This window comes from Ornithodoros turicata, chromosome 8 (assembly GCF_037126465.1).
Source record: "Ornithodoros turicata isolate Travis chromosome 8, ASM3712646v1, whole genome shotgun sequence".
NCBI lineage: Eukaryota > Metazoa > Arthropoda > Arachnida > Ixodida > Argasidae > Ornithodoros > Ornithodoros turicata.
In genome coordinates, this window is record NC_088208.1 from 6,955,992 (window position 1) to 6,970,743 (window position 14,752).

A 14,752-nucleotide genomic window follows, 5' to 3' on the forward strand; every position below is an offset into this window, starting at 1 on the left:
CCCATCGTATCATGGGGAGGATGGTAATCAAATGTAAGGGAATAATGCGAAGGTCCAAAGTTTATACGATATCCTCAAACTTTGACATGAGACATCACGATACCACAAGATAAATTTCGAAGTGTTACGCATCACTTGTGAAGCAACCAGTATTTGCACGTACGCGTTGTTTTTCGCGTACAAATGTGTAGACTTCTAGCTCCTGCGCACTTTATACTTTCCACTCTTTCCGCAGTGATACAGAAAATCGCTGCTGCTTGCCAATTGTAGATTTTCGATTAATTCCATTGTTCTATTCCCTAGCACACTCTTCTATGATGATAGTTTTTGATTCGCAATTTACGTATGTGATATTCTTTGCTACGTGTTCGTGTACCATGAGAAAGTAAGCAAATCATTTCGTCGAAACTATAGTGATTGTGCTTTTGCTGTTGTATCTGACATGTACGTTGGTAATACGAAATGTTTGTTAATCTACAAAACGCATCTCGCATTTCTTAGATTTCAGGGAAGGCAAAATCATGAAATCGCGGCGCGCGCCATGGCTGGAACTGGGAGAGGGGAAGGGAAAGGATTGGATATTGTGTTATATGTATACTCGACTTTGGGTCGAGCGGTATCTTGCGCCACCTGTGATATCGTGCGTAGCCTGTGATATCGCATGTTTTTGAGCGCCATCTGTTGAGGGGAGCGGGCGAACCGACTGGTACATTTTCTTCCCACTTTTACAGTCCTCCTTGCCACGGAGCGCGTTACCATTGTGCCTATCCCAGGCGAAAATTTGAGCTGGGAAGTCAACTGGTACCAGCTCGTTCCCAGTTCGCACCAACTGGTGGTCAACTGAAACCAACTGGTACCAAACTGGTGGCAACTGCAAAGTAAACTGGTACCAGTTCAAGCTGGGCTGGTGGCAACTGGGCACTTTGTGGTACCAGTTCAAGCTGAACTGGTAGTAACTGGGAAGTGAACAGGTACCAGTTCAAGCTGGGATGGCGGTAATTGGAAAGTGAACTGGTACCAGTTCAAGCTGGTCTGGTGGCAAGTGGGCACTGTGTGCAACCAGTTCAACAAAATGCCAGTTCAAGCTGGGCTGGTAGCAACTGGAAGTGAGGTGGTGCCAGTTCGAACTGGACCAGTTTTCATATTTGGGGGAAGTTTCGGTTTCAGCGCCAGGACAGGTTATTATGAAGATTGCAAGACGAAGTTATAAAAACGATCAGAAAGTAGCTTTATTAATAGAAATAATCATATTTCAATTTTTGGTAAAGTTCCTGTTAATGAAAGTTATTTTGGAACTCTTATATTTGTATTTTGTGCGTTCCTGCTCCTGTGCGTTTAATGTGCAACGGTCGCTTGCTTAGCAGCGTGGTTGTACAGCGATTTTTGCCCGTTATGTTCTTAGCGTGATGTGTGACATAGGCGTTGGTTTTATAATCTAAAGGATTTGTCTTCAAGTTATGACAGTACAATGAGCGCCAGCGGCCGGGGGGTGGGTGTTATAGGATTACAGCTTGACTACAACTGTGGGGACCGCTTTATATCGTGAGTACTATATGCTTAAGTGCTTTTCCGTTGTGCACCATTTAGAAATATTACTTCCACTGGAACCTCTTCTCTTTGTTCCGCGTCACATTCGTGGCACCTGCAAGTGCATGCCGTTTTACGAGTAACATCCGGTTTATGTTAACGCTACCAGCAAGTTTTTTCATTCATGTTTTTGTTTTTGCTTTTTTTTCGTTCATTCTCGTGTTTTAGATCCTTCACACCACGGATGTTGTCGAACTAGCGTAGTGCGCCAGAGTATACTCATTGCCCCCGAAAGCTGGCGGATCTCTTAGTTGAAACGTCCAACTACTGCACAACGAAAATGTTGAGAGATTCGCGTACTTTCCGGGGCCACGACCGCTCAAATTGAGTGACTGTCCACGCACACACTACAATTACAGGTTGTAATTGAATGCATATTCACTTATGCCATTTCAACTTTCCAGAAACCTTAAGCTGCTGGGGCTCAAAGGAAAATATCGATCCATTGTGTGCTATTAAGAACATCTCAAATACTTTGTTAAATGATTCAAGATGTCCACAAGGCAGTCAAGCAAGGGACCAATCAACCATGAAGTATTATCTATTCCATGTAACTCTGTAGTTCATCTACTGCTATAATTTAATTACATTATAGTTACGCTACATGTACATTAAAATATGTGTAATGTTTGACTACAAATAAAATACAATTTTGCATTGCAGTTCTTTGGATCTGCCGTTGCTGGGAACAGCGATCCTGCAAAGGGGCACCGGTTACATACAAGCTAACCTCTGTCCGAACAGGCCGCTCTAAGTGAAGGCACTTCAACCGGCCCCAGCTCAACAATGAGGTTTGCAACCAGTTCCAGTCGAGACTGCGACTGGTTAGAAACCAGTTGGGCCAACTGATACCAGTTGATCGAACTGGTCCTTGTTCGATAACACAGCTCACCCAGTCCCAGTTGAACTGGTCCATTTGCAACTGGGACTGGGCGAACTGTGTTATCGAACAAGGACCAGTTCGATCAACTGGTATCAGTTGGCCCAACTGGTTTCTGGCCGGTCCCAGTCTCAACTCGTACCAGTTGGCACAACTGGTTTCTAACCGGTCCCAGTCTCAACTGGGACCGGTTGCAACTGGGACTGGGTGAACTGTGTTATCGAACAGGGACCAGTTGTCCCAACCGGTACCAGTTGATCTGGGACCGGTTGAACTGGTCCCTGTTCGATAACACAGTTCAACTGGTACCAGTTAAAAAAATTTCGCCTGGGATTGGAGCTGTAGAGGCCTGGCTCGGGGTCCTCTTGGCTGTTCTGGGCTTCTCCATGTCTGCCAGAGTTTCCGACTTTGGTTGAAATCCAGATTCTAGACCTCTGTGTGTCTTCAATTTGGGGGAAGGAATGCATCAGGGTAGAATGTCAGCATTCCGTTGGCGGGTAGCAAGAGGAGTCACCAGGTGTCGAAGCACGGACCGACGATCTCCTCTCAGCAGCGCAATACGCGTCCGTCTCCGAGACGAGATAGCTGCTTCGGCGGCGCTGTCAGCTATACACTGACTTTTTTCACTATCACCGCTCACTGCACTGTATGGGATAGTACGAAACTACTGGCATGATTTATGGCCAGTTATGACTATTACCTTGTTTAGGGCTGTAAATTGACTTTTTAATGCTATAACTGCTCTATGCACTACTATATGATAGTATGAGGCTACTTGCATGATTAAAGAGACCGAAAAATGAATATAACCCTATCGAAACTTTATGTTCAGCGAGAAGCTTGAACCTTCAAAAGCTCAAATATCTAAAACTCCGCTGAAATCGCTGTAGTTTTTCTTTAATCGAATTTTCCATGATTGCATGTCCAGCGACCTAGTAGGAAACCGATCAGTCTGTCAACAATTGCATCACCCCGCGCCATCTGTCGAGGACGCATGCAAAACGCGCGCTTCCGCTCGCTAATCCGACGAAAACGAAAATGGCAGTGGGCATTTGTGGCACTTTCTACGTCGAGAATGTCGAACCTCTTGAACATGAGTACGCTAGAATTCCGCATCCCAGAACTATCGCTCGCTCAGAACTTCTGTTCGTGCGATAGCGTGCTGGAAAGTGTGTGCTTCGCAGCAGAAGATTCCTCGTCCAGAGATTTACCGGAGTCACCTCCTTCCTCACCAGTAGTAGTGACCGTGCCGTGAACACGGACTGGAGTGTGAAATGTACATGCATCAGGGAGAAGCAGTTCCGTAAGCCAAAAGAAGCGCTGTTTCTTTGTCGTGCGGGTGTTCATGTGAGAAATGCAAACCGATGCATACTACGGACCACGACGCCTAGTGACACCCCTGGCTTCCCGCAAACGGACCACCGACATTCTTCCCCCCTCTATGTTGAGCAGAGTTGATCCAACGCTCGCTTTCCGCATGCCACGAAACACCTCTCGTCAAGATACTGCATTAATCCCCCGAATGCGCCTCGATGTGGCCTTTACAGCTCACTGGCGTTACCGCTTGAGACAAGTTGACTCTCCCACCTGCTGCCACTGTGGTGCTCTTGAGGATCTGGAGCACATTCTTCTTCAGTGCCCCCACTATCAACCTTCCCGAACCGCACTCTCCAAGTCTCCTCGTCAGCTGGACTCTTGCCCCTTCTCCCTATCGAAATTGCTTGGTCCCTGGTTTAATCCAGCCCAGCAACGCTCTGCGCTCAAAGCTCTTCTGACATTTCTGGACACCATCGGACTTCGATCGTTATGGTGAAGGGCTCGTTATTTTATTCTCCCCATTCCAACCAGTAATGGGGTAGAATATCGCCTGTGGCGATGAAACTCCCCATTCTCCAAGCTCACAAATAAAGTTGTTGTTGTTGGACCAGTGTTTTTGCTGCCGAGAGGTAGAGAATGCGTGTGGAAAGGAGACAGAAAATTGCAACACAACCAAGGAATATTTCGAAGTACTGTGCCTTGATACCGAAGTCCCGCAAATGTCTTTTAGGTACATCCTAGAAACCGAAGATCATGGCAACATAGGCGGCAGCACCGTGTGGTCTTGAACGGCAAACTGGACGGAAAACTCTTTATTTGTGCAGAAAATTCCGTTATATCACCTTCCGTTATATTCCGTATATCCGTTTTATCTTCACAAGAAGGATATGGGGTGCCCTGAGAAGGTACAAAAGAAAGTATTCTTCCTCCCTGCGCGGTGCTTTCCCATCAGTGTGCAGACTGGAAGAAATGTATATATTGATGTCAGCAAATTTTCATTTCTTGCTTGCTGCAAGTTTTCCTCATTGCTTTTTTCTTTGGAGTCACAGCATATTATAATTATTAGTTTGTTCCTGGAGGGTTAAGTAACCTGGGGGCATATCTGTATTTGTAGATTATACTCGTGTCTTGTATATATGAGGAGAAACTAAGGTAATTTTCACCAGTGCCGTTCAGCTGAACTGTGTTTAATCATAACCTTTTAATATATTTCTTATTGACCAGGTTTCCAAATGCCATTTAATGTTTGAACCGAGATAGGGATTTAACACCTAATTGACTCTGTTTTGCTAAAAGGAATACTTGTAACTGACTCATTAACATGTCACCAACTAGCATTTGTAAAGAAGGACTGGGACCTGGGAAGGAGGACCTTTGATCTGTGTTCAAAGTTGATGTAGCAGCACTAGCTGCAACCATCGCCTTTGGCCACATAACCCTTTTCTGGCCTGCTACCTCGTGCTCGCGAGATGCGAGCTAGTTAGTTCTTCTTCCACTCGAGCGACCGGCCAGAACGGTCAATAAAATAGTCTGGTCCGACTTGACGCCTCTTGTCTCCTGGCCTCACTCAACTCGCGACAACTGGTGACCCGAACGTGATGGCCACTGGACACCCTTCCGCTACTGGCCCTCTCCCAGGACCAGCGGGCCACTTTCCGCCAGTCCACGTCGTTGCCGCACTTTCCCCTACTGATGCTTCCGAGGTGCGCGACTTGGTTGCCTCCCCACCGACACAGTCACCTTATGACGTGTTCAAGACTGAATTAATTCGCGGGATGTCTATGTCCGAGCAAAAGCGATTCCAGCGCCTGCTGACCCAAGAAGAACTCTGAGATCGCGCGCCTTCTCAGCTCTTACGGCGTATGCGCCAACTGCTCGGCGACCGTCCCGACAGCGCCGTAATCGACGATTCCCTGCTCCGCCAACTCTTCCTCCAGCGGTTGCCGGCCAATGTCTGCATGGTTTTAGCCGCTGCTGGCACCATGAGCCTGAACGACCTGGCCAACCTTGCCGACAAGGTCATGGAAATGGCACCACCGCAGATCGCAGGTGTTGCCCCGCACCCCCCTTTTCCGCCTACGGCTACTTGTTCCAGCTCGTCGCAAGCAGTGGACCTTTCTCAGCTCGCGGAGCAGATATCCAACATGCAGCTGGAGGTCGCCGCCCTCCGTCGCTGCAGTCCTTCTCCGCCTCCACGCCGATCCCGCTTCGCGCATCGACGTTCCCCATCTCCAGCTGGGATTTGCTGGTATCATCGCCGTTTCCGCACCAAGGCTCGCAGCTGTATACCACCATGCACTTTCCAGGGAAACCCCCGAGCCAGTCACTAGAGATGGCGACTGGTGACTCTGGCACTCGTCCTTCTCGCCTCTTCTTTGTTCTTGACAACATTTCCGGACTAAAGTTTCTTGTTGATACCGGCGCTGACGTCAGTGTGCTTCCGTCCTCTCTTTTTCGTTCACCACGCAAGCCAACGTCCCGCACCCTGCAAGCTGTTAATTCCACGCCGATTGCGACGTACGGAGAGCATTCTCTCACTCTTAACTTGGGCCTCCGTCGCTCCTTTGCGTGGGTTTTCCTTGTGGCTGACTTGCAGTACCCTAATCTGGGAGCAGACTTTCTGAGCCATTTCGGTCTCACGGTGAACATGACAAAACGCTTGCTCTGGGACGCTTGCGTCAACCGCATTCCCTGTCGCCATTCAGTGTGCAGCCGCATCGCCCGCTTCAAGGCTGAAAACTGTCCATACTCCGCCATCCTGCAGGAGTTCCCATCCCTCTTGAAGCCATGTAACACCGAGCGGCCTGTGATGCACACAATGACTCACCACGTTGTCACCACAAGTCCACCCGTGCATGCCCGTCCTCGTCGCCTGGCCTCCGAGCGCCTCACCATTGCGAAAAAGGAATTCGAACACATGCTCCAGCTTGGAATCGTACGGCCTTCTTCCAGCAGTTGGTCATCAGCCTTGGTGCCGAAGAAGACCGGAGATTGGAGGCCGTGCGGCGACTACAGAGCCCTTAATAAGGTTACCGTGCCAGATCGCTACCCCATCCCGCATGTTCACGATTTCGCCATAATCTCCACGGCATGACCATGTTCTCCAAGGTTGTTTTGGTAAAAGCTTACCATCAGATTCCAGGAGAACCGTTCGACGTTTACAAGACTGCCATCGTTACACCATTCGGCATGTTCGAATATCTCAGGATGCCCTTTGGTCTGTGAAACGCCGCCCAGACCTTCAAACGTTTTATGGATCAAGTGCTGTGCGGCCTTCCCTTTGCGTTTGCCTATATAGATGACATCCTCGTTGCCAGCGGGTCTCCCGAGGAGCACGAAGACCACCTTCGCGCGCTTTTCTAGCGTCTCCAAGAGTTTAGCATTGTTGTGAACGCCGCAAAATGCGACTTCGGCAAGCCATCGCTGGAGTTCCTCGTGCACCTAATCAGCAGTGACGGCATCCGCCCTCTCGACCACAAAGTTCTTGCCATACGCAACTTCCCAACGCCAACATCGCTGCGTAAGCTGCGAGAGTTTTTGGGAATGGTGAACTTTTATCGACGATTTATTCCCGGCTGTGCGCGCATTTTGCGACCTCTGACCGACATGCTACGCGGCACGCCATCTTCAACGCCGTTTTCGTGGACAGAAGAAGCGAACACCGCTTTCCTTGCTGCCAGGCAAGCCCTGGCAGACGCTACTGTCCTCGTCTACCCGAAACAGGGCGAGCCAACTAACATCATGGTTGCCGCCTCTGACCATGCTGTTGGCGGTGTCTTACAGCAGTTTATCGACGGGCAGTGGAGACCGTTGTCCTTCTTCTCACAGAAGCTCTCTCCAGCGCAGTCCCGCTAAAGCGCGTTTGGCCGTGAGCTGCTCGTTGCCTATTTAGCCATCCGCCACTTGCGGTATTTCGTCGAAGGAAGAACGTTCTATATCCTGTCAGACCACAAGCCTTTGACTTACGCGTTCCTCTCCAAAGCTGCCGACAGTTACACTCCCCGTGAAGCCTGGCAGTTGGCCTTCATAAGTGAGTTCACCGTCGACATTCGCCACGTGAACGGAACCGACAACCCTGTAGCGGATGCTTTGTCCAGGATGCACGTCGATGCTCTCACCTTTCCGAAGTTGACGATGGACTATTCCAAGAGCGCCGAGGCGCAGCAGTCAGACGAAGAACTTCGGAAACTGCGAGATTCTGCCACCACTCTTTCTCTCGAAGAGGTGCCTCTGCCCGGACCGCTCCTGAAGTTAACTTGCGACATCTCCACGGGCAGACCCAGGCCGTTAATTCCGCAGGTTTTCCGTCGGCTTGTCTTTGATAGCGCGCATGCTCTAGCCCACCCTGGTATCCGCGCCACGCGGAAGCTGCTCACCACCCGCTTTCTATGGCCATCGATGAACGCCGAAGTCCGGGCATGGACCTGCGCTTGCCTCGTCTGCCAACGTGTGAAAATCAACCGACACAACAAGGCACCTTTAGCAGCCTTCCCGCTCCCTGACGCCCGATTTTCGCACGTGCACATCGATCTAGTGGGCCCGCTTCCCCCGTCGCATGGTCATTCATACCTGTTAACATGCATTAAAAGATTTACGAGGTGGCCGGAAGCAATTCCCACCGCCGATTCCACCGCCGAGACCGTTGCCGAAGCCTTTTTGCACGGCTGGATAGCCCGTTTTGGTGTGCCGGCTACCCTTACCGCAGATCGCGGCCGCCAGTTTGAAGCCAGGCTGTTCACCCAGCTCTTGGAGACCCTCGGCACACATCGGATACGAACCACCTCATACCACCCCCAAGCAAACGGGCTCGTTGAGCGTTTTCACCGACACCTTAAAGGAGTACAGAGGGCCATCCAAAAAAATTTCAGATTAAGACATCTGATGAAAGTGTGTGTGTCATTATACCGAATAGCGCGAAAGGTTTTGATGTGTGCAATTTGTTTCCCAGAAAAAAACTCACATAAACATAGCTCCGCGCCTTCACCCTTAACTCGCCACTCAAGCTATAACGAGGATGAGGAGGTATGATGGCACGTCACCGATGACGGCATAAGGAGACTCGTTCTGGTTTGCCGGTCAGTGGGGGTCAGCGCATTGTCCCTTTGCCGCCGTAAACCTGTTTTGCCAGTTTTCCCGGAGAATTGGGGATAGAAAGAGCGGCCGAAGCATTACCGAGCAAGGAGAAAGGCTTTATCAGAACCCCGAACAGCCGAGTAGCAGACAACATTTCTCTAGGCCAATCAGCGAGCGTTCTCCTTATAGCGTCAGCGCGAGGTTCCAGGCAGATCACAGGCTGGTACTGCTCTTCACCACCGTTGCGCACGGTCGCTTTTTGCGGCGTATTTTAAATTCAATTTCTGCGATAATTATGACTCTGTGGTGTAAATTACTTCGCATGGTGCATCTTACTGGCAAACTTAACAGTTTTATAGGAAGGAAACTGGGTGTTAAAAATGACTTCTGTGCTACTTTAAGGCCTCCCTTTCCTGCGCTCGTGAGCATACCCAGTGGTTCGCCGCTCTTCCTACAGTGCTGCTCGGTATTCGGGCGGCCCTCAAGCAAGACATCGGCGCCTCCAGCGCAGAACTCGTCTACGGGACGTCATTGCGTTTGCCGTCAGAATTCTTCTCTCCTGTGCGTCCCGAAGCAGCCGAGCCATCGTCGTTCCTTCGCCAACTCCGTTTGACAATGTCCCAGCTCTGCCCTTCCCCAACCCGACGACGCCTTCGTAGCCATCCCTTCATCAGCCCCGAGCTTGAAAGCTGTACACATGTTTTTGTTCGCCGGAATGTCGTTCGTAAGCCTCTTCAGCCTCATTTCGACGGCCCCTTTCAAGTTCTCCACCGATACGCCAAGTTCTACCGTGTACAGCTTAATGGCCGCGAGGACAACATTTCCATCGATAGGCTGCAGCCCGCTCACCTAGACCCCTCATCTCTGGCACATTTCACCCAGCTGGAAGTTTCTTCCGACTCTTTGAACGAGCCTTCCGCACAGCATGACGATCGAACCGCCCTCTCAGCCGCATCTCGACCTTTTCCCGTGCGCTCAGCTTCCAGCAAGCACATATCGTGGGATCTGCACCCCACTGTCCAGCCTGCAGCTTCAGCATCGTTTTTCTCCAGGGGAGGGAGGATGATGTAGCAGCACTAGCTGCACCACCATCGCCTTTGGCCACGTGACCCTTTTCTGGCCTGCCACCTCCCGCTTGCGAGATGCGAGCTAGTTAGTTCTTCTTCCACTCGAGCGACTGGTCAATAAAATAGTCTGGTCCGACTTGACGCCTCTTGTCTCCTGGCCTCACTCAACTCGCGACATTAGCTATGCAGCATTTGTGTGGGCAATAGTACTCCATAATGGCTAAATAATTTATTTAATAAGTTCTCTGTTACTGTAATTGAGATGTGCTTTTGTAAAGTACTTTTGACAGCCCTGCAAATTGAAACTGGCTTCAGTGTACACGATAAACGCATCGTAACATTTAATTGGAATATAATATTAGAGCGGAAGCAACATTTTGTCACAACTCGAACTATATTTTTCTTTTTTATTGTCCAGGGATTTACGAGACAGAGTAGGACTTTCTGCCCTCTGATGTTTTGACGTACTTGATAGAGTTGTAAAGCCTGCAACAAAATAAACAAGAGTAGTTATATTTTACCATTTGTGCACTTTTGTATTCTCTGTTGATGAAAAGAGTACGGGAACAACAATGCTGCAGATAGATCCAACAACGACCTGTCATCTTGATGAAGATGAGAACTTTTGTTCGCGTGTGCTAAGCGAGACAAAAGAAATGTACAGTGAAGGTTGTACAAAAACAGCAAATCTCCATCGAATAACATCGTGTAGTTTCCCTCCAAAAGTATGACTACCCTACGTTTTTCACGCGTGACAAGGTGCAGAGGAAAACTCTATGAAGTTATGATCTGCGGCAACAAAAAGATTTGGCATGTTGATAAGGCAAGGCAAGGTTGTTTGGTTGTTGTTGGTAGGTTGTTGGCATGTTGATGTGCTGTACCGTTATAGCACATGCATCAATATAGATGAGGGGCAAACACAGTAGACAGCGTAATGGCTGCAAACTCTCAATTGAAGATTTATTCAGCAGAACTAGAAACTAGAACTAGAAACAAAGCATGAGTAGTAAAAGGCGGTGCCCATGCAACGCATGGAGAACCACATTAATCTCTGAGAAGGTAGGATCGGGAGAGCAATAAGGAGAAATGACCGCCGTGTCCGAGATTGGGGAAATCTGTAAATTCAGGACCAATATGATGTGGTAACCTTGCATGGCTCACTGTAGCTGCGACACACTTTGAGCAATTCCAGTAGTGGGGCTTCTAAGACAACGAACTTTTGCTGTTTCACGGGACATTCAAGTGTAGAGTACGCATTTCTAGAAAATTAATTAGCGTTCCTTAGTCATAGCTATACCTCAACAGGACGTGCTCCTCTACCCTTCAAAGGAGCTATCGCATCGGTTCTTCTCCTACTGTTTACGTCACACTGATGTTCGGCACCTGTCCAAAGACTCCAAAAATGTCACAAAGTCTGCAACAGGTAACAAGTCTAGCGCTTCCATCTGTGGACTTTGCATACCTGCTTTAAGCTACTTCTGTCATGTCAACTTGAGTGCCTGGATCATGCACACACGAAGCAGTTTGACGCCACTTCAACACTGGAGGGCCCCTAAAAGTAAATTTCTTGATGTTGACAATGTTCAGTACGGGACAAGTAGGATAACATAACTTAAATGGAATACGTCATCGCTATATTATAATTTATACATGTGTGACACCTGTACATACCTGAGACGTTGTGTTGAGCTCGTCACCTTGGTGAAGCAAAATCACTGGTTACTGAACGGCACTTCTTGCTTCTGCTTCTTGCTTCGGACGTCTTCGCAATTCGCCTTCTACAGCATCTTCGTAGTCATCGGCAGCAAAATGAGCTCAGCACGCGACTGCTGTACCTAATAGCCGAGTGCTTGGAACCACATTCGTTTTCGCGCACTCTACTGTGGAATCTCCTGGTAGAAAACGCCCGTCGTTGGAGATGAACGAAGATGATTTTTGCATCCTCGAACACCCAAACTACACCAGGCATATGTAGGTCTCCCTCGAATACGTGACACAGCAGCCACAGACATGTCATTAGCTTCCATTTTCTGCTTCGCGCGACCGACATCGTAGACAATAAACGCGATAACACAGACGGCCTTGCAGATGGCGCGGCGGATCGTATCTCGTAGCGGCGAAGCAGCTCAATGCTTTATTAATGTAGAAACTATGAGCGTCATTATTAAAATGGCGTTTAGCTGTAAGATAACGTGCGTCAAATTTGTCCTCTACAAAATTTACTCTCACGTGGTTGACCCAAGTTGCTCTTTTTCGCCGTTCGTTGGAAGCACCGTTCATGATCCGGCAATCTTCAAAATATTTATTTGTAAAAAATGTGCTGAATTGAGAAGTAATGCTTTCCATGTGTTATCAAACAATGACGTGCATGATAGTGGGCAAAAATCTGGGGTCCCTTTAAGGACCCAACATGGCGGCCGTTGCGCGAAGATTTCCCCCATATTGGCTGAAACTGGGCAATATGGGCTCCATATTGCCCAGTTTCAGCCAATATTGGGAAAAAGCCTGGCAATATGGGCCCCATATTGCCCGTGTACACCCCACATTGATTGAAAATACAGAAAATGGTACGTACCAGTGTTGCAAAAATGCCCAATCAGCACGGGAAGATTGGACGTTGAAGCGTGTGAGATGCCCGATTCAGTACGTCATTACATCCAACAACTTCCCGCAGATGATACACATTGTTCGAAACGGCCAACATACGTGGGAATCCCATTGTAATGTTCACTAGGACTGGACAACTCAACTTTCCACGTTCTGGAACAAGCCGCCATCTTGCTTCGCGATGCCAATGCCAATCGGTCGAGCCGACTGAGAGCGAGCGGGTCGTTTGAGCGAAATCACGCGTTCTACAACTAATGCGCAAGCGCGACAGTAGGATCGGACGTTCCATACGGGCTAAAATGTCGCTGGTTCCTGTAATGATAACGGAATTGCGGCAGGTCAAGTAAAAAACGCAATGTTTGATAGGAAGGGATGGCTCTTCTGTAAAGTTAGGTGCTTTCAAGTTGCTGCAAGCAGTGTGAATTGCTCTGGCGTATGTCCGTCACCGTCACGAAAGTGTTTCGCTCCTTTGTACTCTCGGAGCGGGTTGGAAATTTTCGGTGCATAGAAAATTGCGAAGAATATTGCGCCAATGAAGGCTTCTGAGGGACCTTTGACATTGGCAGTTCCGTGGGACTGCTTGTGGTCTTCAGCAAAACGGGCGTTGCGCCCGTTCTTGGTTTTTGGGGCGATGCAGTGCTTTTTTTTGTAATTGCATGCAACGTGGACGAATCAGATGTGCAGAAATGAAAAAGCAAAAAGAAGGGAGAAGTAATATCAGTATATTAATTAATATCAATTATTATTTATAAGTGTATATTAAACCGGATAACGCTTTATTATTACACGGACTCTGCGTTGGCGTTATCACAGAAATATTGTCAATATTGGCGCAAAATGGGCTTGCCAATATGGGCAGCCCATATTCGACCAATGTTGGCAATCTTGGCAGCCCATATGGGTGCAATATTGGACCAATATTGGTGTGCTGTTTGGGTATACATTGACCATTTTGTGACTATGCGTGGCCTATGCACAACTAAGGGATAGTATGGGACTACCTGCATGATTTATGGCCTGATATGACTATTTCCTTCACCCACATAGCTTGGGGATAAAGGAAATATGAGTCTCCAAAGATGCGCAATGAACCAAATAAAGAAAAAGAAAAACAGGTGCTCCCTGACGAATGTTTGTCGGACGATCTATCGAACGGGATTTTGTTCTGAGAACGGCTACGATATCAGGTTGCCAAAGGAACAGACGTCCTCTTTGGGACAATTCGTAGCTCTTATATTTAAAAAGTTAATTAGCGATTTTTAGTTAATTAATCGTTCGACGGCTGAGCGCGGGATGACCGAGAACGTTCGTCGGCCCAGACATGATAGAAGTGAACACAGACTGTCTATAGCCCTTAGTTTTTTTGTAATGGAAAATTTGTATGAAAAACACCCTGCATGTATGAGTGTGCAAAGAGTGTGCGGAGCTAAAATAAATACGTCTCACTTGAAGCGACATTGAAGAAACGCTGTAAGAACGTTCCTACTCGTACATTCATATGCCAAGTTCATTTCGAATAAGGTTACGCTTGAAACACAACAGGGTCTCTCCCCCCCCCCCCCCCGAAAAAAAGACGACAACAATTAAATCATCGGAACACAGCTGACTTGTAAGAAAAAGCTAGAGAGGATGAGATACATACTAAGTGTGCAGCGAACATTTTCATTGAGGTACAGCGCAGAGGTACAAAGCAGCCCTTTGGTTGTAAGCGCAGAATGGACATATGATTGAAGCTTTCTTTCGCGCAGCGCTTTGGAAGCATTTCTTACCCACCTGACATATTACATGGAAGCCCTCGCCTCCTCGGACTCTCTGCAACTCACGGTACACTTCGTCTTTCTGTGGCTTCGCGTAGCTGGGTTCCATCGCGTTGTCTTTTTGGTAAAACTTTAATGGGAAGTACGTAGTGGAACCTGGTGCTCGACCAATTGATCCGTTCAGAATGAAACAGCTAGCTTGTGAACAATGCCCCGCCGTTGCAGATTCAACCAGACCCTTATTTCATCGCATTGCATTGAATTCGACTGACAGTTGCTACGCAAGCAGGGAGAAAAAAGTCGATGAAATGATCATCGATAAACGCCCACATTGAATCAGAGGCAAGCCAAAACGGTATGAAAGGGTCCCATTGTACTTGAGCAGACGAAAGGTTTAAGGTAGCTTTATGAAATAGAGTCACTGAAAAGCTGCTGTGTGTGGCAGTAGGCCTCACAGCAGACGT

General features: G+C 48.3%; 1 protein-coding gene across 3 annotated transcripts in view; it reads right to left on the reverse strand.

Annotated features, from left to right (window-relative positions):
* LOC135366430 (uncharacterized) overlaps positions 1-14,480 on the reverse strand; it is a 94,324-nt gene extending 79,844 nt beyond the window's left edge. For 2 of the 3 annotated variants that reach the window (XM_064599130.1, XM_064599128.1), the window contains exon 1: positions 14,305-14,480. In XM_064599130.1, the coding sequence (XP_064455200.1) occupies positions 14,305-14,397 (93 nt within the window). In that variant the 5' untranslated portion in view covers positions 14,398-14,480. Of the gene's footprint in view, positions 1-14,173; positions 14,221-14,304 lie in introns of those variants that run through there. The other variant, XM_064599129.1, reaches the window with a different exon arrangement.
* Between the last annotated feature and the right edge of the window lie 272 nt (positions 14,481-14,752).